This window comes from Lycorma delicatula, chromosome 3, assembly GCF_047948215.1.
Source record: "Lycorma delicatula isolate Av1 chromosome 3, ASM4794821v1, whole genome shotgun sequence".
Taxonomy (NCBI): Eukaryota; Metazoa; Arthropoda; class Insecta; order Hemiptera; family Fulgoridae; genus Lycorma; species Lycorma delicatula.
In genome coordinates this window covers 85,732,862-85,753,558 of record NC_134457.1, presented here as the reverse complement: position 1 = coordinate 85,753,558, position 20,697 = coordinate 85,732,862, and the positions used below count along the sequence as shown (strand labels likewise).

At 29.8% G+C, this 20,697-nt stretch overlaps 1 protein-coding gene across 3 annotated transcripts in view; it reads left to right on the top strand.

The window, feature by feature from the left end:
- The window catches only part of LOC142321764 (adipokinetic hormone/corazonin-related peptide receptor variant I-like), a 737,321-nt gene extending 716,624 nt beyond the window's left edge, over positions 1-20,697 (top strand). For all 3 annotated transcript variants that reach the window (XM_075360128.1, XM_075360129.1, XM_075360130.1), the window contains one exon: positions 20,488-20,697. In XM_075360128.1, the coding sequence (XP_075216243.1) occupies positions 20,488-20,682 (195 nt within the window). In that variant the 3' untranslated portion in view covers positions 20,683-20,697. The remainder of the gene's footprint in view (positions 1-20,487) is intronic.

Below are 20,697 nucleotides of genomic sequence, written 5' to 3'. Positions count from 1 at the left end.
AAAGAATAATTCTCAAAAGTACTGATGAAAAATTTAAATCTTGATGCACATTTCAGTTATCAAATCATCAACCAAATCACCTTATGTAAATACCAATATAAAACTTCCTAATGAGTCTGGTCAATGTGAATGTGAATTTTAATACTCTAAGCTGTATTTAAGGTATTTTTTATTTTCAGTTCTTGCAACATTTGGAACAAACCATATTACCCAGAAAGCATTTTTGCAAAGCAGAATTTGTTAACGTGGTGTGGAATCTCCAATTAATATACAGCTTACCACAAGATCATTCTATTGTTTTCCTTGGAATGTTAACATTAGGAAACTTGTCTTCAATCAAAATAAAAGATTTTTCCATTATTACAAGGTGATAAGAACATGAGTTCACAAGACTCATAGACTGGTTAACATTTTATCTGACTCCTATAGATGTGTTTGACAACAAGTGATGTTCAAGTTTGCTTAAACAACATTCAGCAGTTTTATTTTGCTTAGACAAAAAATGTTAGATTTAAGGAACTTTTAACATCACTTTTCAGAAGTACTGACAAATAATACTTCATATACTTTTAGACATCCTAATCTAATGTACAACAAAGACTCTTGGCTCTGTGAATTCTATCCATTTTTTCCCTCAAATTTTTAAATTGGTTTGAACAAGCCTGTTTCAAGAGAAGGTTTTTTTCTCTTAATGAGCAGTCTCTTTATAGATCTCCCCCTATTTCCACTTTGAAAAAGTCACTAAACTAAAAATAATTAAATAAAAAATGTTTGGAAAAAATTTAACCAATTCCAAAAAGAAGGATGAGAATTTCGAACACCAAAATTTTCTTGTAATTTTTTTAAAATAAAAAATAATGCAGATTTGATGCTTTTAAAACAAAGTTATAACTAATATAAGAAACTTTCCATTGCTTTAATTATAAGCCATTAGTTGATAACAATATGAGATATCCAAGGGTTGACTTCAGTTAACTTTCTTTTATATTGTTTGGATTAAATTAAGTGGTTACTTCTAGAAGTTTATAATAAAGATAATTTTGATATATTTTTAATTATTATTATTTCTACATACTCATACTTCTGAGGTTCAATCAGTTGTGCTTTATTTCTTTTAGTTTTGTATAAAAAAAAAGTAGTATTTTATAACATATAAATCATTAGTATTTTTTACTTTTTTTCAGTTTGTATACCCATTAACTCACTTTTTTATAAATGTTAAAACTTTTCAGCAATTTTTTTTTTATGTTTTAATAACATGAGTTTATAATAGCTTGTGTAGTAAATACATTGATTTTGAGTCAATCTGTGTCAAATCACTCAAAAAAAATCAAAATATAACCTATCACCTCATATATTGATAAATACAGTATATTTTGTATTAATAATACCTTAAGAATGTCTCTAAATTTGTTTTCCCTGTGATGTATACTTTTTTTGAACTTTTATGAATTTTCAGTTTTCAGATTTTGAGACTATTCGGTTGCACAAGAGTGTTCATGGAAACTGTCTTAATATTAGAAAATAAATTATTTCTCATGTATTACTGCAATTTTTTTATTTTTTTATTTAGATTTATATCCAGTAATACATGAAGAGTCCATAAAACAAGGATCTAAAACAAAAATAAAACAATAGACAATTTTTTTGCTTAGATGAAATTTTTGTAAAAAAATATATGCTTGCAGAAACAGTTAATAATTTAAGTATCCAGTATGCTGTGAACTTCATTTTTTTCAAATTGTTCATGAAACTACCAACTTTTTATTGAAATTAACAAAGCAGCTTTTCAATGTACTCAAGGAACAGAGGGGAAAGTTTTGTTCAATATATTGTATACCACATAAGCTAAAATCAGAAAGTTACAATCTAATTTTAAACTTTAAAAGGGAATAGTAAAATATTACTAAGTGATTATTGCTTTATTTGAGTCTTATTTTATATACTATTTCTTTTACATTTTATAATTTACATGATTTATTTTTTTTATAATCCTGTTTTGAAAACATACAAAATCCTGTTTTGAAAATAGAATGCTTAAAAATGTAATACATCTCAATTTCTATTAAGTGATTGTGATTATCTGGAACTATATGAATCATTTACAAGTTAATGGAATCTGAAGAATTAGTATCATTTATTTTATCCATTAATTCCATTATTCCTTTCATTTTATTCCATTAATTTTTAGTTAAGTTAGGAACAGCTGTAATTATGAAATTAAAGCCTGTTATAAAATTAAAAACTTAAAAACCCACCTGTGCCTTATTTGGAATTATAAAAATTCAAAAACAGTTAATAAGGAATTCAGAAACAGTTAATAATTCAAGTATCCAGTATGCTGTGAACTTGATTTTTTTTTCAAATTATTCATGAAACTACCAACTTTTTATTGAAATAAACAAAGCAGCTTTCCAACGTATTCAAGGAACAGAGGGGAAAGTCTAAAAGGGAATAGTAAAATATTACTAAGTGATTAGTACTTTATTTTAGTCTTATTTTATATGCTATTTCTTTTTACATTTTATAATTTATATGATTTATTTTTTTAATTCTGTTTTGAATATTCAAAACATTTAATATTTATTTGAATCCTGTTTTGTTATTCAAAACGTTTTCCCAGTACTGTTTTTAAGTATATTGTTTTCCAAACAAAATTTATTTGCTGAACAGTTAATGAATATGATTCAGATTCCCTAAGAAATCTCACTATAATAAGTGGAAAAATATTGTTATCAATAACATGAAAGATTTTAACGTGAAACTTTTTATAGTAATGCAAGTAACAATGGATATGTGTCATAAATAGGGATTTCAAGATCCCTTTTGCTCATAATACCTGTCTTATTGAATTCTTTCCAGATATAGTTGTCTCTGAATTAATATATTTTTACATTTCAGTGAATGTATAATGTGTTATTTTAAACTAGGTCTTGCTTGATATAAGCAAAGATTTGGACTATTATGAGAACAGCCTAGGTTAAGGTTGAATTAAGGAAATAAAGAAGGTGATCTTAGTAAGTAGTAGTTTGATTTTTTTCATACCATTTGGGGAAAATACTATAGAGAGTTTTCTATCATTATACTTACCTGCTAGCAGGTATGTTATGAATGATCCCCTGTAGTTTCATAAGGAAACTTTATTTACACAATATTCCTTATTTATTATGGTAGGAATTTATATTATTTTATTGAGTACAAGTTCTCAGTTGACCATTTAATATTACTTTGTTAAAACTGCTTGAACAAAAGTTCAATATGATGGGATTATATAACTTTTTTTTAGTAAAGTGTACAACAATTTAAATGATAATAATTTATTAATAATAAGGTTATATTTATTAGCAGTAAAATTAAATTAGGAAGTAAATAATTCATAAATTAGTCTTGATTGTTATAACTTATAATAATGATTTTCAGTAATAAAAGTAAATAGTAATCTATAATTTAATAATGATTTTAATAATTATTTACATTAATTGACTGCTCCAACAATTTTTCTGGATCATGATGAAAAAATCAGGATCAGGGTCAGATTTAGCCTTTGAACCACTCCATACAAAAGTAAAAAATTGCGCCTCTATGGAACTATAATATAAGCATTTCTAAAAAACAAGGTTTATGGTTTTTTTTTATTTTTTAGCAAACATCCAAAAAACAACATGTAGCTCAATAATTGACACAAATACTTTTATAATAAATGCTCACTTAAAATACTTCATTTAAAAAAACAGTTAACAGGAGTATAATTCAGACAAATTTATTTTTATGAACTTTTAGTTCACAGAATTATTTAATTCAGAAACATCTAAACTGTTACTGAGTTTATACTCAGTTACTAATGTAGCGAGGTGTGATAATCTTTGAGATTTTGTTGCTCACAAATAGTTCTTGATTATTTTTAGTTTTGAAAAACTATGTTCCCCAAATGCATCACTTGGAAGAGTTAGAATTAGAGACATATATGGAGTAAAATTCATTTTTTTTATCAATTTCAAAACTTCCAAAGGAGGCAAATCTTTTTCCAATAGAGAACACACCACTGATATTTCATCACAAAGTTCTGAACTGTTTATATCCGATGACTCTCCATCTGTTACAATGGTTTCCAAATCTTTGCAATTGGACAAAATTACAGAACTAACATCTTTGAGTTCATACATATGATATAAAAAGCAGAAGTGACTGTTATGATGTTGCAGCTGAGATAATCTTTGTTCCAAAGAATTGATTGCAGTGTCAACCAGGTAGTAAATGAATTCAATTTTGTATTTTTTCTGTACATCGAGGGCTCATCCTAACTTTCATAATCAAATTATCTTTTCCACCAATGAACTCAATGTGTAGGTATTGATTCAAAACTTTCATCTGCATCTATTTTGGATGCTATTTCACCAGCATCAAACAAGGATGACATTAAAGTGATTGTCTGATCTCAAATTCCTAAAAAAAAGATTGGAATTTTCCAAAAGTTTTATTACCAATACAATATAGTAATTTTTCCCCTGCATGAGTTTACTAATGGGATTGACATGATTTAATACCTCATACCACATCACAACAGAACAGAGAAATTTGAATTGTTGTATTTGCATAAAGCCCAGATGCTTCATTTCTTTTGAACTGTCTATATATTTGGTCTCATAAATCTTAAGCAATGCATCATATATTTGATCGATTTGATACCTCAGCAGCTTTATAGCAGCAATTGACTTTCCCACCTCTTGTCGCCAAGAGGTTTTAAGGTTAGTTCTTCAACGTGCTTCAAAAAGATGGCTCGTCTAAAAGCTGATGAAGAAAAAAATAAGTAAATTTTTGGACAATATTAATGAAGTTGGCTCTTTCTAATGATAATATCATTTACCATGAGGTTAAGGGAGTGGTTACCACATGATATAAAAAAAAGCACAAGGGTGATGTTTCTAATCTTTGCTTCACCCCCTCTTGTTCTCATTTCATATTTGCCCTATTATCATATCCTTGGTCTCTCATGTTAGCCAAAGAGAATCCCAGCTAGCTCTTGAAGTAAGACATCAAAAAGTTGTTGGCTTTTTGATTTTTCAATTGGAAGAAAGCCCAAAAAATGTTAGTGAATGTTGATGCCTTTTTGTTCAATTGACATATATATACCTTATATTAGAAGGTCATTTGTTCTGTTTTACTGAAGTCAGGTGTACAATCTAATATAACTGAGTAATATTTTGATTTTTTCACTTCATCTAATCTATGGCTTATGTACAGTTAGGTGAATGACCTCATTTTGAATGGTTCTACTCAAGTATGTGGTTATTTTATGTTGTTTGTTCAAAGCCCTCCTTAAATGCTCCTCCATGACAGGATCAAATTTAGCTAATAGTTGGACTAGCTTTAAAAAGATCCCATTATCATGTTCGTAAAAATTTTTATTGCTACCTCTAAATGCCAAGCAGCTTTCTTCTAAAAGTTTGATGATCAAAACTACATGTTGAAAAACGGCGTTCCAGTGCTGAATTTTTGCATTCCTAAATCTTTGAGAAGTTTTTAAATGAATACTCAATTCAAGCCAGGACTTTTGGGCTTCAAAATGTTTTTTGTAGTTTAATGATTTTTGAGGGTTTACTATATGCTGCAAATCTCTATAGCCATCTTTTGCTAAAGAAGAAGATGTAGCCATTGCAAAAATTTTGCAGTAGAAGCAGAAAAGTGAGCCTTTGGCAACAGAACAAACCAACCAATTTCTGTGAATTTTCTCTCTGTTGCTGAGATATCTTATATAGTTGTTTGAGGTGAACCTGTGTCCACTGGTATCAGTAGGGAGATCAAAGTTATACATTCGGGATGCTGAACCCTGCTTTCGAAAGATAAATCCTTTCTGCATCAGAAATGCATTCAGACCACAGTCCTAAATTAGAACTCAAAACCAAAATGACAGGACAATCTTCATCTGTCTCCATCTACAAGTGCGATTCATTTTCTATCTCTCTTTCGTTTCTTCCTCTTTGTCTTCTTGTTCAACCCAATCAGATACCTGTGTTCTAGAAGACCATGCAGAAATTGATGAAGACTGCTCCGTTGAAAGAACGACGACTTCAACTTCAAGGCTGTCTAAATTTTCTTGATTTTTTTCACTTGTACTTGTCCTAGAATTGTCTTCTAAAAACTTTTCCAAAGCTACAGCTTGTTTTTTTAAGGATGCTTCTGTGTTTAGTCTTTGTTTTCTGAACTGGCTATCAGATAATTTCTTTTTACTATCCGACATTGTTAAGTAAAGAAACAATGAAAATAAACAATCACAAGATATAACTTTAAAGAGTAAATCTATTTTTAATTAACAATCTTTCTTTCATTTGCTTTTCTATCATCCTGTATTTAATGCAAACATTTTAGCTTTAAATAAAAACACTGAAATAGTTTGTTAGGTGAAAATCTATATGAAACAAAATTTCAATATCTAAAAAGACAGACCAAATCCATCAATCTGTTTTCAAACTAACAAATGCAAAATACCAAAATCAAAGTAAAAAAGAGCAAAAAAATTTACTAATGAAAATAAAAAATTAAATATTGAACAATATTAATAGCACAATTAGAAAGTAAGTAATCACAAATCTTTATGTATAATCTTCAATAGATCTCTAATGCAAATGAACAGGATTAATTTCCTTGGCGATTATTACTGGTGTTCATCACAGAGAAACTTTCAAACGGAATCTCCTGGGACAAAATATATGTCTCAAAGTAAACAAAAGCAAAATACCAAAATCAAAGTAAAAAAAAAAATAATAGTAATAATAACAAGAAAATGTTAAATAAATAAATGCAAAATGAACTTCAATCGGAATCTCCTGGCCATCTCATTCCATAAATTTTCCGATGCAGATGTTCATCACAGAGAAAATACTTTTATACAGTGTTGAAATAATGCATGTTTGACAGTGAAATATTTTATAATCATATTTTGCGCACCAGATTATTCCTCATCCAATTTTTTTTTTAATATTAATGCATTGTATTACTACATCTGTAAATTAGTTGTTTAGAAACCTCTTTCTGTTTTTAATACATAGTTATATTTAGATATCCACGAATAAAAAATTAATAAAATACAATAATGCATGTTTGACGGTGAAATATTTTACAATCATACCTCGCTGTAATCATTATCCAAATTGTTCTAAATCGGCAATGGCAAGGTTAGAACAAGTAAACAATTATAAACAAAAACGGATAAAAATCTTACCTCTGGGCAAACTTCCGTCAGGAGAACTGTATAAAAATAAGCTTAACAAAAATTACAATTATATAAATTATTTTTTATATATTATATATATTTTGTTTGTTGCTTAGGTCAAAGGCTAGCAAATTAAATGGTTTGCTCACTGTTGCCAAAGGTTTAAACAAATTTAAACCTTTGCGGTTTGAATCGAAATCACTCACTAAAAAATTTCGTATATATGTCATATCTCGCTGAATAACAACTTTTTCTCTCCCACCAAAATTACCAAATTGAATTCAATAATTCTCCCCCCCCCCCCCCCGGACGGCACACGGGCCTTCTTACTCATTCCTACTCTAACCATGTGACACGCATCAGCCAATTGCGACGAACAGAGAAAGGGAGAAAGATGTTTTCCTAGGAACATTCGGAATATGCTAGCGCTGGTAATTTTTAAAATTATGACTTCGAAAAAAAGTTTTTAAACGAACTCGGATTTGAATAATTTTTCTTTTATTTGAAAACCAGCTTTTGAAGGTATTTTCTGAAAAAAATTCGTTTTTGTATGACAGGTAGTAAAGTTTTTACCACGATTTACAAAACGACTTTACAGGAAAATAGCGTTTCGTCCGACAAGTGACCTTATTTTAATTAATTACCGACACGCGTCTAATTATCGTACAGTTTCGAAGTTGGTTTCATTGTGGAGGGTATTAAAAAATACCCTCCACAATGAAAACGTTTCAGGTGGTATAAAAAATTTTCTTGTACCTGTTCAACTTCCGGACTTTCAACAATTTTAGTACGGAACTTCGCTGAAAAAGGCGAAAAAATCGATAAAATATTGAATAACGAACAATCTAATCCAAAAATCTAAAAAATCGCTTCGAGGTGTTTCGGCTCTTGTCCTGGGCCACCTTCATGCCAAATTTCGTACCTGTAGGAGCAGCGGACAATGTGTGCGCGCGCACGCATGAGCGCGCGCACACATTGTCTTTTATATATATAGATTACTGGAATAGTGCCTTGAAAGTTTTGTGGTCATTAGTTCATAAAATTAGATTGTTTTATTGTTTTTAGAATTTTTTCAGTAAATTTTCTAATTTAGAAACTCCATTGCAATTTCTTTCTCATTTTGTTTTGGCAATGTTGCGCTCCTCGATTTTTTCACTCCGTGCCGGGGCATGGACTAACGGAATGTTCGTCCGGCCCTGTCAGGATCTTCTATTATAATAGGGAACAAAATTAAACATTTTTCAGTTCATGAAGGAAAATATATGTTTATAATAGAACTTTTCATACTGAATTCAAATTTGTAAGTAGCTTTTATCTACCACCCACTGGTTTTTGTATGACATGCGGGTTAAATAAGAATGAAATGTGTATACTTATTATATATATATATATATATATATATATATGTTTGTACATACACACATATAATACTACTTTACCTAAAATGTGATTAGTTGTTTTCCTTTTGTGTTTTTGGCATCTGGAACATCCGTCCTCAGCATCCAACAGTAATCAGTAAGCATTCTTGCACCTCACTGTCCCTGCTATCTCTTTTCCACAGCTGTGATTCTTAGTTGAAATGCTCCTTTACCCATCATTGATTAGAATATGGGAGAGAAGGAGAATAATGGGTGGATTTAACATTTTTATCACATCTTTATTTAACTATCTAAGCGATAATAATTTTTATGCTGAACTGATGATTTTAAGTAGCTTGTACCAGTACAGCTACTATGTTTTTAATAACTACAATTCTGCTTTGCCCTTAAATTAACAGTGGTGAACAAAATGAATTAAAGGAAGCTGTTCTGCAAGTAATGAACAAACATAGCTGAGAAAGTAAATTAATATTATTAAAAGATTCAACTGGTAAAAAAAAAAAAGAAACTAAATTCTATTAATTTTAATTATATCTCAAAACTATATGTTTTATCTCTACTGCACCTTCTATATCACTTAATAATAAACTTATATCACTTAATAGTAAAAAATGAATGATTACTTAAAAAGAATTTTTTTTATTTCTTATTGAAAATGAATGTCAAGATTCTTAACAGTTGAATAAATAAATGTTTTTTATGCGTTTATTAATATATTGTTTTTCATAGGATCAGCTGTCACAATTAATACTACATCATACCCTAGTAATATTGGTTTACAAAATGAATAATATGTCCTGCACTATTTATTATGACTTGTGACTTTTTATGTACTTTTTTTTTGTCTTCAGTCATTTGACTGGTTTGATGCAGCTCTCCAAGATTCCCTATCTAGTGCTAGTCGTTTCATTTCAGTATACCCTCTACATCCTACATCTCTAACAATTTGTTTTACATATTCCAAACGTGGCCTGCCTACACAATTTTTTCCTTCTACCTGTCCTTCCAATATTAAAGCGACTATTCCAGGATGCATTAGTATGTGGCCTATAAGTCTGTCTCTTCTTTTAACTATATTTTTCCAAATGCTTCTTTCTTCATCTATTTGCCGCAATACCTCTTTGTTTGTCACTTTATCCACCCATCTGATTTTTAACATTCTCCTATAGCACCACATTTCAAAAGCTTCTAATCTTTTCTTCTCAGATACTCCGATTGTCCAAGTTTCACTTCCATATAAAGCTCCAAACATACACTTTCAAAAATCTTTTCCTGACATTTAAATTAATTTTTGATGTAAACAAATTATATTTCTTACTGAAGGCTCGTTTAGCTTGTGCTATTCGGCATTTTATATCGCTCCTGCTTCGTCCATCTTTAGTAATTCTACTTCCCAAATAACAAAATTCTTCTACCTCCATAATCTTTTCTCCTCCTATTTTCACATTCAGTGGTCCATCTTTGTTATTTCTACTATATTTCATTACTTTTGTTTTGTTCTTGTTTATTTTCATGCGATAGTTCTTGCGTAGGACTTCATCTATGCCGTTCATTGTTTCTTCTAAATCCTTTTTACTCTCGGCTAGAATTACTGTATCATCAGCAAATCATAGCATCTTTATCTTTTCACCTTGTACTGTTACTCCGTATCTAAATTGTTCTTTAACATCATTAACTGCTAGTTCCATGTAAAGATTAAAAAGTAACGGAGATAGGGAATATCCTTGTCGGACTCCCTTTCTTATTACGGCTTCTTTCTTATGTTCTTCAATTGTTACTGTTGCTGTTTGGTTCCTGTACATGTTAGCAATTGTTCTTCTATCTCTGTATTTGGACCCTAATTTTTTTTAAATGCTGAGCATTTTATTCCAGCCTACGTTATCGAATGCCTTTTCTAGGTCTATAAACGCCAAGTATGTTGGTTTGTTTTTCTTTAATCTTCCTTCTACTATTAATCTGAGGCCTAAAATTGCTTCCCTTGTCCCTATACTTTTCCTGAAACCAAATTGGTCTTCTCCTAACACTTCTTCCACTCTCCTCTCAATTCTTCTGTATAGAATTCTAGTTAAGATTTTTGATGCATGACTAGTTAAACTAATTGTTCTGTATTCTTCACCTTTATCTGCCCCTGCTTTCTTTGGTATCATGACTATAACACTTTTTTTTAAGTCTGACGGAAATTCCCCTTTTTCATAAATATTACACACCAGTTTGTATAATCTATCAATCGCTTCCTCACCTGCACTGCGCAGTAATTCTACAGGTATTCCGTCTATTCCAGGAGCCTTTCTGCCATTTAAATCTTTTAATGCTCTCTTAAATTCAGATCTCAGTATTGTTTCTCCCATTTCATCCTCCTCAACTTCCTCTATAACACCATTTTCTAATTCATTTCCTCCATATAACTCTTTAATATATTCCACCCATCTATCGACTTTACCTTTCGTATTATATATTGGTGTACCATCTTTGTTTAACACATTATTAGATTTTAATTTATGTACCCCAAAATTTTCCTTAACTTTCCTGTATGCTCCGTCTATTTTACCAATGTTCATTTCTCTTTCCACTTCTGAACACTTTTCTTTAATCCACTCTTCTTTCACCAGTTTGCACTTCCTGTTTATAGCATTTCTTAATTGCCGATAGTTCCTTTTACATTCTTCATCACTAGCATTCTTATATTTTCTACGTTCATCCATCAGCTGCAATATATCGTCTGAAACCCAAGGTTTTCTACCAGTTCTCTTTATTCCGCCTAAGTTTGCTTCTGCTGATTTAAGAATTTCCTTTTAACATTCTCCCATTCTTCTTCTACATTTTCTACCTTATCTTTTTTACTCAGACCTTTTGTGATGTCCTCCTCAAAAATCTTCTTTACCTCCTCTTCCTCAAGCTTCTCTAAATTCCACCGATTCATCTGACACCTTTTCTTCAGGTTTTTAAACCCCAATCTACATTTCATTATCACCAAATTATGGTCGCTATCAATGTCTGCTCCAGGGTAAGTTTTGCAGTCAACGAGTTGATTTCTAAATCTTTGCTTAACCATGATATAATCTATCTGATACCTTGCAGTATCGCCTGGCTTTTTCCTAGTGTATATTCTTCTATTATGATTTTTAAATTGGGTGTTGGCAATTACTAAATTATACTTCGTGCAAAACTCTATAAGTCGGTCCCCTCTTTCATTCCTTTTGCCCAGCCCGTATTCACCCACTATATTTCCTTCCTTGCCTTTTCCAATGCTTGCATTCCAATCTCCAACTATTATTAAATTTTCATCTCCTTTTACGTGTTTAATTGCTTCATCAATCTCTTCGCATACACACTCTACCTCATCATCATCATGGGCGCTTGTAGGCATATAGACGTTAACAATCGTTGTCGGTTTAGGTTTTGATTTTATCCTTATTTCAATGATTCTATCGCTATGCGTTTTGAAATACTCTACTCTCTTCCCTATCTTCTAGTTCATTATGAAACCTATTCCTGCCTGCCCATTATTTGAAGCTGAGTTAATTACTCTAAAATCACCTGACCAAAAGTCGCCTTCCTCTTCCCACCGAACCTCACTAATTCCTACTATATCCACATTTACCCTATCCATTTCCCTTTTTAAATTTTCTAGCCTACCAACCTTTTTTAAGGTTCTAACATTCCACGCTCCGACTCGTAGAATGTTATTTTTTAGTTTTCTGGTGACCCCTTCCTTAGTAGTCCCCACCCGGAGATCCGAACGGGGGACTAGTTTACCTCTGGAATATTTTACCAAGGAAGGCACCTCCATCATTGCTATATGAAAATGCAGAGAGCCACATTTTCTTGGAAAAAAAGCAGCTGTAGTTTTCCATTTCTTTCAGCTGCGCAGTACTCAGAGGACTGAGTGATGTTGATATGGCCGTTTAAGTCATTGTGACTCACGCCCCTAACAACTACTGAAAGAGCTGCTGCCCTCTTTCAGGAATCATTCCTTAGTCTGGCTCTCAACAGATACCTCTCCGATATGGTTGCACCTTCGGTCCAGCTACTCTGTATCCCTGAGCACTCAAGCCCCTCACCAACGGCAAGGTCTCATGATTCATAGAGGAGGTTTTATGTACTATCACTTAAGAAAGTGATAGTTGTTATAATACACTGATTTTACAATTTTTTTCATTTAATTATCTTGTTTTAATACAGATTTATGAATAACTTTTTAATTAATTTCTAGATTATGTCCAGTGTATGAGAATGTGAAATGACCTCTTACTTTCTGTTACTTATTGCTATACTACATTATAATAATATTGTAACATAATAGTTTATGAAATCATACGAGTAAGCCTTTCTTTTTTTCTAAAAAGTCAGATACTACAGGTAAATTAAAAAAAAATTAATTTAATAATTTATTGATATAAATATGTTACCAGTCTTGAAATTGTGACAAGTTAAAAGTTGATTTTTTTTTCAGGTGTTCCACACTTGTATCTGTATTACATCTAGGGCCAGATTAACCAATAGATAAATAAGACAAATGTCTAGGGCTCATAATTCAGAAAGGCCCAACTAGAGTAAAGGAAAAAATAAATAATGATTTTTTTAAAAATTAAAAAATATTTTTAAAAGGATGTCTCCCAACATGGTGTATTTTTTAAAAAGATAAATATTTTAAAATATTTTAAGTACTACAATTTAAAAACAAAAGATAATAAAAAATTTTAAAAAGTATTTTTCATTTTAAAATCAAATAAAAATATAAAAAGGTGGCTTTTTGTTTTTTCTGATACTGAAAACGGAATTTACCAAATACCCTTCAATCTTTGTTTGAAGTTTTCTGTAACTTTCTTGGACACCAAATTTAAATTTTGTTTAGAGCCCAATAGAGGCTTAATCCAGTAGTGATTACAGCCGGTCAAATTGTAATTTATGATCTTCCAATTACAACCAATGATGTGATTCATTTCATTTACAGTACTCTGAAAATAAATGGAGGTTGATAAAAAGGCCAGTTGCTTGCAACATATAATTCCTAAATTAATATCATATGAATATGGTGCAGATAAAAATGAAGAAAACAACATCAGATTACATAATATGATCTTTAATTTCAGTAAAGTGAAAAGATAATAAGCAAATTTTAATAGGAAGCAATAATAGCACTCTACAATTTTTTTATGAACATGTGTGTGGTGTGTGCTCCATGGAAATTAGCAACAATTCTGATCAGTTGCTAAAACAACTGAAGGAATGTGCAACTGAAGGAAGAAGAACAGAATTTTATGATCGTTTTATTTTATGATCGACACTACCACACTTCTGAAATTTTATAAAAATATGTAACTATATTTCTTGTTGGTAATTATCATTTATTTTATTTAACGATTGTTTTGATAGATTGTCTTTTAATGATAAAAAAAATTTATTGCTAAGATATTTTGAAATTAGAAAAGTTCCATAGGCAACTAGAGGAAACTGTTTATAATTTACTTGCTAGGTAATAAATATTTCCTGCTACGGCAGGAAACCCCACACACCCAGCAGAATGGGCTGCTGGACATCTGGTTGCAGATTTTCCCTCCTCCTATGTAAACCAAAAAAAAGGTAGTAAATGTAATAATTTTTGGCTTAGCCATGAAGATTAAAATTTAAGAATGATTTTGCTTAAATTATATATATACAGGTAGTAAAACTAAGAAAGTTTTCATCCCTGACTTCCCAATAATTGACCTTAATGTAATTTTATTGTTTAAAATGTAATATTTCTCATTCATGTAAAGTTAATTCAGGGTTGGGTGTACATTAACGTTACACATGGAAAGCAGTTGATTGAAAATTTAAATTTGTTAAATTCATTAGGTCCTTACCTTATCAGAAATGCAGGAGGGTAACCAAACCAATTTTATTTATATTTTAAATAAAAGAAATATTATTATTTATTTAGCATATGGCATACAAATCTCATAAAACAAAAGTAAATTGCATATAATAATAAACAATATCAAAATAGAGTTATTCTAAATTAGTCACTGACTTTGTATAATAAAGAGTGATGCTAATGGAGTAATATTAAATAACTAAGTATAGGCAGTAAATTCACAAAATTTGTTTCCAATACAGAAATTTATAGAATAAAAAGGTTTTTTTAGACATTTTCGATACAGCTTCCTGTTTTCTCTTGGCAGATATCCCATGAATAAAGAATTTTATTCCAGAAACGTAGAAGTAGGCCAACATTTGCTTGTGTCAATGTATCTGGATATGCATAACAGAATTGAGAGTTTCAGAAAGTGAGGGGATAAATAGACATTCTCTTTCATATAACTTCTACAGAGAAAAATCTAATTATGTTAGTTTTGAAGATCATGATGGCCAGATATTATTCCAGCATGACCAATTAAAACAGAAATTTTATGAGAGAGATATACTGTATACCTATGATAGCAACAATATATTAGTATAGCATCTTGAACATGAAATTTTCTCCCACCTCTTGCTACAGCTAAGGCATCAGCCATACTCATCACAGTGCTTAGAACTCAAAAATATTTATTTTTGGCCAGTCTCATATATGTTGGCATTACCTAACAGATTATAGTTTGTGCCAATTTTTTATGGTTAATTTTATTACTAAAGAAAAAGGTTGCATCATCACTAAATACAATCTTATCAAGAAAACCACCTTCAATTTCCATTCTATTCTTTATGGTTGCACGAAACTTGTACTGTTTTTTTCACCATCCATCATTCAATATTTAAAGCAGTTTCCTTTCTTCAGTACAAAATTTTAAAATCCTAAAAAGTGACAAATTTGGATTCTTAGATGCACAATGGGTTGATATACAACCTTATAAGAAAGGGTAAACTTGAATTTTGGATTACAGATCCAAACTCCTAAGCATTTAAACACTTAATAGAAAAAATATATTTTACCTAATTTCTATTGAAGAGAAACATTGGCCTTTGTACTTCTTGACAGAGTATTAAAATATTATTGAAATAAAATAAAAATAGAATAATTTTAAAAAATATAATGAAGGATGGAAGGCCAGTAAAAATGACACTACACACTCTTAACTATCAGTGTCTATTGTAACAAGGTATATTATACTCACAATAATAAAATAATGAATGCAAAGCTCCCTGAAAAAATAATTTCCAATTTTTTTTTTTAAATAAACTTTCTGGCCAATTTTTTGGACTTTTTTACTCTTGAAAATGTTTGCCTGGAAGATCAAGGTTTGAATCATTAACTGTTTGATTAGCAATAAAGATATTAAGACTGGCTATAAGCAGTTGTTTTTCTTCAGTTTTGAAGGGCTACCTTTATTTACACTTCCACCAAGATTTAACACTTCATTTCTTTCAAATAAGTTGAATATTTTCTCTTAACAGATATATTTCTAACATTTTTTAAAAAGTAACAGACTGTTCAATTATAAATCGCCAGGACAGGCAACTTCTATTTTTCTATTCTTTGTAAAGGGTAAATTTATTTTACTCTTGCATTTCAATTTTTTATAATAAAATTTATATGTTGTGCAGTAAAGTTGAGGCACATACTAAAAAATGATCAATTCCTATTTGGGATCAAATTAATGTGGCAACAATGATAATTAATACTGATCTTTATGATAAAATAATGCACAGTATTGTAAATACTGTCTGTACTCCTCAGTAATCTATTCATAACACCAAATGTAGTCAGTTATTGTATTATGTAGTTATTTTTGTATCATTATTATACCTGAACCTGTAATAAATTAATCATACTAACAATAAAACATTGAAATAAAAATTTAAGATAGATCTAAAAAGTTAAAGTACAAACATATAAGCTGGGATATTATATAATCAAGCTGATATTTCATCACTAAACCTTTTATGATCCATAATTGTAAGAATTTCAACTAAAAGGCACATTTGGCTCTGGACCAGATGTTAAATTACCTCAATGAATAATCTGTCCTCCCCAACTGCCCCATTTCATTAACCTTCATCCCTTCTTCCCTGTTGATAATTGTGTGAATATGCCTAATCCTGCTAAGTTCTCCATGTGAAGATGCCAGGATCTGAAGAGCCAAAACTTCCTTGATAAATGGTAGGGAGTGCCAGTGAACCTAACAAAGGAGCTACAAAACTTTATAGTAGTGAACCTATCTAGTAGCTATAAAATTAGGCCAGGGGCTGAAGTGCTTTTTGGACCTCCCTATTCCTCCAAAAAATTATACTTTCACTGATAGAAAATGCTCTCTAACAGGAAAGGTGCTTCTTGCTTTCATTTTTGTAACTACTTTTGTTACTTTATTTTTCTTAACCATATAATGATCTGGACCCTATTTTTTTTGTTTTTGGGGGTTTGCAACCTTATTTCTTTTTTTCCACTATTTTTAAAATTTCTTGGTACACCAAAAACATTTTGGCTATGTCTTTGTTGATACTCCTACATAATACAAAAAATTAAATGATTTTAATTCTGTTGGTTTAATTGGATTGCAGAATTGCACAATTCTTTTATCTATAGCATCCACCATAATGTTAATCTTACTGGTTCTTCATCCATGAAAAAAGAATAGCAAAAGCGTATTTTGAGATAACTTTTTCAGAATTGATTATTCTTTTTATAGTAAGAAATTTTTTTTATCATACAAGCCAAAGAATTTAATTTAATTGATGCCTTATTCTGAAATTTTGCATACTGCCTGCCATTTTAAAATAAATTATAAGACTCTAGAAAGTTATATGATACGAAACTTTTCATAAATTAAGAAAGTTTTATACTGTTATTGAACTAAATAAAAGCAATACAAGCAATTAGTTATCTACTAAAGAATCCCTCATAAATAAATGACAAATTGCCATTTGTTAAAATTTCCAGGTCAGTAAGCAAAATAAACTTTTAATGATTTGACGATTTTGTGTAATATATTTTATGTTTATTAAGTGGAATTTATATCGAGTATCTGATATAATACAGTTCTTAAAATTCTTATTGATATTCACAATTTAATGTACTATATATTATTTAAAACTGAAAGTTGTTATTGTAAATGCTGTCATTAACTTTTGTGAGTGAAGTTACTTTTTCATTTTAAAGACTATGAAGAAGCACAAGAAGAGTGAAAAAAGTTTAACATTCAAATGTAAAAATATTATCTTACTTTCAGATCATGCTTACAATCAGACCCCATTGCCAAAAAAAGCTGAAATAAAAGTTAATTAAAAATAAGCATATTATTTTATTTTTTTAAGTTTTTCATTCAGAGATTTTGTATATAATTGTAAATACACATAAATATATTATTTGTAGTATTAGTAGGATTTTATGTATAATAACAATCAAATTAATTAAATTTTTTTCATAAGCATAAAAATGTAAGTTTTTATTATTACTTTAAGAATGTATTTTTGATCGATTCACTGATTCCAAAATGCATATTTATTCAACAAATAAATCCTCACATATAACTCTCAGTATATTATTTAAAATAAAGAAATTTAGGCATAATAAAAAAATATTCCAAGTTAATCAGTGTGTATTACGCATCTCAAGCAGCCAGCTTACTCCATTACTATGAGGTTAGCTCATGTCTAATTTAACAATATTTTTCATCTCTTCCCATGACTTCCAAGTTGTCTTCTTCCTATTGCTTATGAGCCTTTCTTTTTCTGTTTAGCCTCTGAAACCACCATAAGGTATTACTTCAGAGGATGAATGAGGATGATATGTATGAATGTAAATGAAGCATATCTAATCTTACACCGTCTCAGGTCGACCACTCCTGAGATGTGTGGTTAATTGAAACCCAACCACCAAAGAACACCAGTATCCATGATCTAGTATCCAAATCTGTTGGAACTCTCAACTTTGAAATCAGCTGATTTGCAATGACAAGTTCACCACTAGACCAACCCATTGAGCTTGAGCCATCATCACCTGCTCATCCTCCTCCCTTTCCATAAAACATACCCCACATAGTACAGAGAAATTGAATTTCACTAGCATCAGTACCCCTCATTTGCTGTGTTGTCAAGGTACAAATTTCTACACCATTTAATAAAACTATTCTGCCAATATGTTTTAAAGTTTCAGGGTTCTCTAAAATCGAACTTCATTCTTATCAGTCCGGTCATCCTTTAATCATATCTTGTTTAATGATCATAATAGTTGATGCCACATAATATTTATATATTTTTTTAAATCTTTTGTAGACAACAGCATTTTTTTCACTTATTTCTTTCATCTAATCTTCCTCATAAGGTTGTAATGCAATAATAAACTTTTTCATTTATTCTTGTATAAAATTTATCCACTACGATGTTTGTTTAAAATGGATCTTCAACAATGATATATCAATAACCTTAATTTTTCCATGTTGTAATTACAAAGCCAAATTTTTATAGAATAATGAGTAGAGGGGGAAAATATAGCACATTAAAAACTAACGACTGAAAATTAGTCATTTATTCCATAAAAAATAAACTTAGAAAAAAATTGTTTTGTTCATTTTAAAATTTGTCAACAAATTAAAAATTGTTCTGATGTAATAATGCATCTTTTACCATTTTTAGGTAAACACCAATTCATTTAAAGGATTTTCCTACCACTTTATTTAAAATTAAATTAAAAAATTTTCTTTTACAGTCCATATACATTACTCAATAACATATATTAACTGGAAAAAGAAATTTCCATTTATGTTTATTATATACAATCTGTTTACTATTATTTTACATATTTATCCCTTCTTTTTTTAAATAGATTCTGTTTTGTTTTTTTTAATACTGATCAGATTACAGTTTTAGTAAGGTTCCCTTTTATCAATTACAGGAAATGTGGAGGAAATGTCTCTGATGTAATAAAGACTCTGTTTTTCATACAGAAAGTTCTGGGTTTGAACCCCAGTCAAGCATTATATTTTTATGCTAAAAAATTAATTTCTCATATAAAAGAAAAAAAAAGGTTGGTAAGTTACATACCATTTAGAATGAAATATTTATTTATCAGCTAGTTTTAACATATTCGGTTGAAAGCTTGTATTGCAAATAGCAGATATGTTTTGTGTGCTGTTGGAAGTAAAATAACAATTGGATAGCAATGAGACAATAAGAGAAGAAATAGGAGAGCAAACAGGATTTGGATGAGTGAGAGTAGACTGATTTGGCCATATTGAAAAGATAATATTGGGAAGTTACTATATACAGCACTGTATTGATAGTAAATGAAAATAGACTGTCAAATTAACCAAATTAAAGAATTTAGATATCAGAAGATTTTAGTATAAAAATTAGTATAGAGGGAAAAGATGATAGGTGGAGGGAAAGTTTTAATCATTGGCAAAAATTAAAATTTCATTAAAAGCAACAAAAAAATCTATGCTGACATTCCACGACAGCACCATCAACAAATGAATTTAAAAGAACATATAGTGATGAGTAATTTGTCTGATTCCCTGTGTTTTCACTCTTTCCCCCATCACTATCACTTCCCTAAAGTTTAACTGATATTTGTGAATTGCAATACATAATACTCTGTATTACATTGACCAGGTGTTATGGAATTTTTTTTGTTGCAGTACATTTCACAACTTTAATGTTCAACTTTATCAGAAGCTTTAAGTATAAGCAGGAGCTCTGATTTTCTAATTATGTTCTCAAAATAACTTTTAAATACAACTTATAACTTATAAGATCTAACAATATATAAGATGTATTAAATATTATAATATATAACTTTTATATATTATATTGGAAGTACATAACTTTAAACTATTATTCTTCAGGAAAGACTTTTTCTTGAAAAATTTTCATTTAGAAAAATTTTCTAATGGATTTATTCTTTAACTGAAATTTCATCATGAAAAATAATATTTCTCAGTATATTTAGTAAATAAACAATAAATTGTACTCTTGTTTCAGTGTAACACTCAATTAGAATCAGTCCACGGATCAGCTGATGTTGTACGTTTGGTAAGTTGGAGAAGATCTGCCTCAACACCATCTCCATCAGCAAAACAATCTCCATCTCGTCAAGACAAAATTTGTGTATCATGTCGTGCAAGAGTTATTGTCTTTAGGAGATCAGATAGTGCCAAAATTGTAGCAAAAAATTAATTAATCTCATTTATA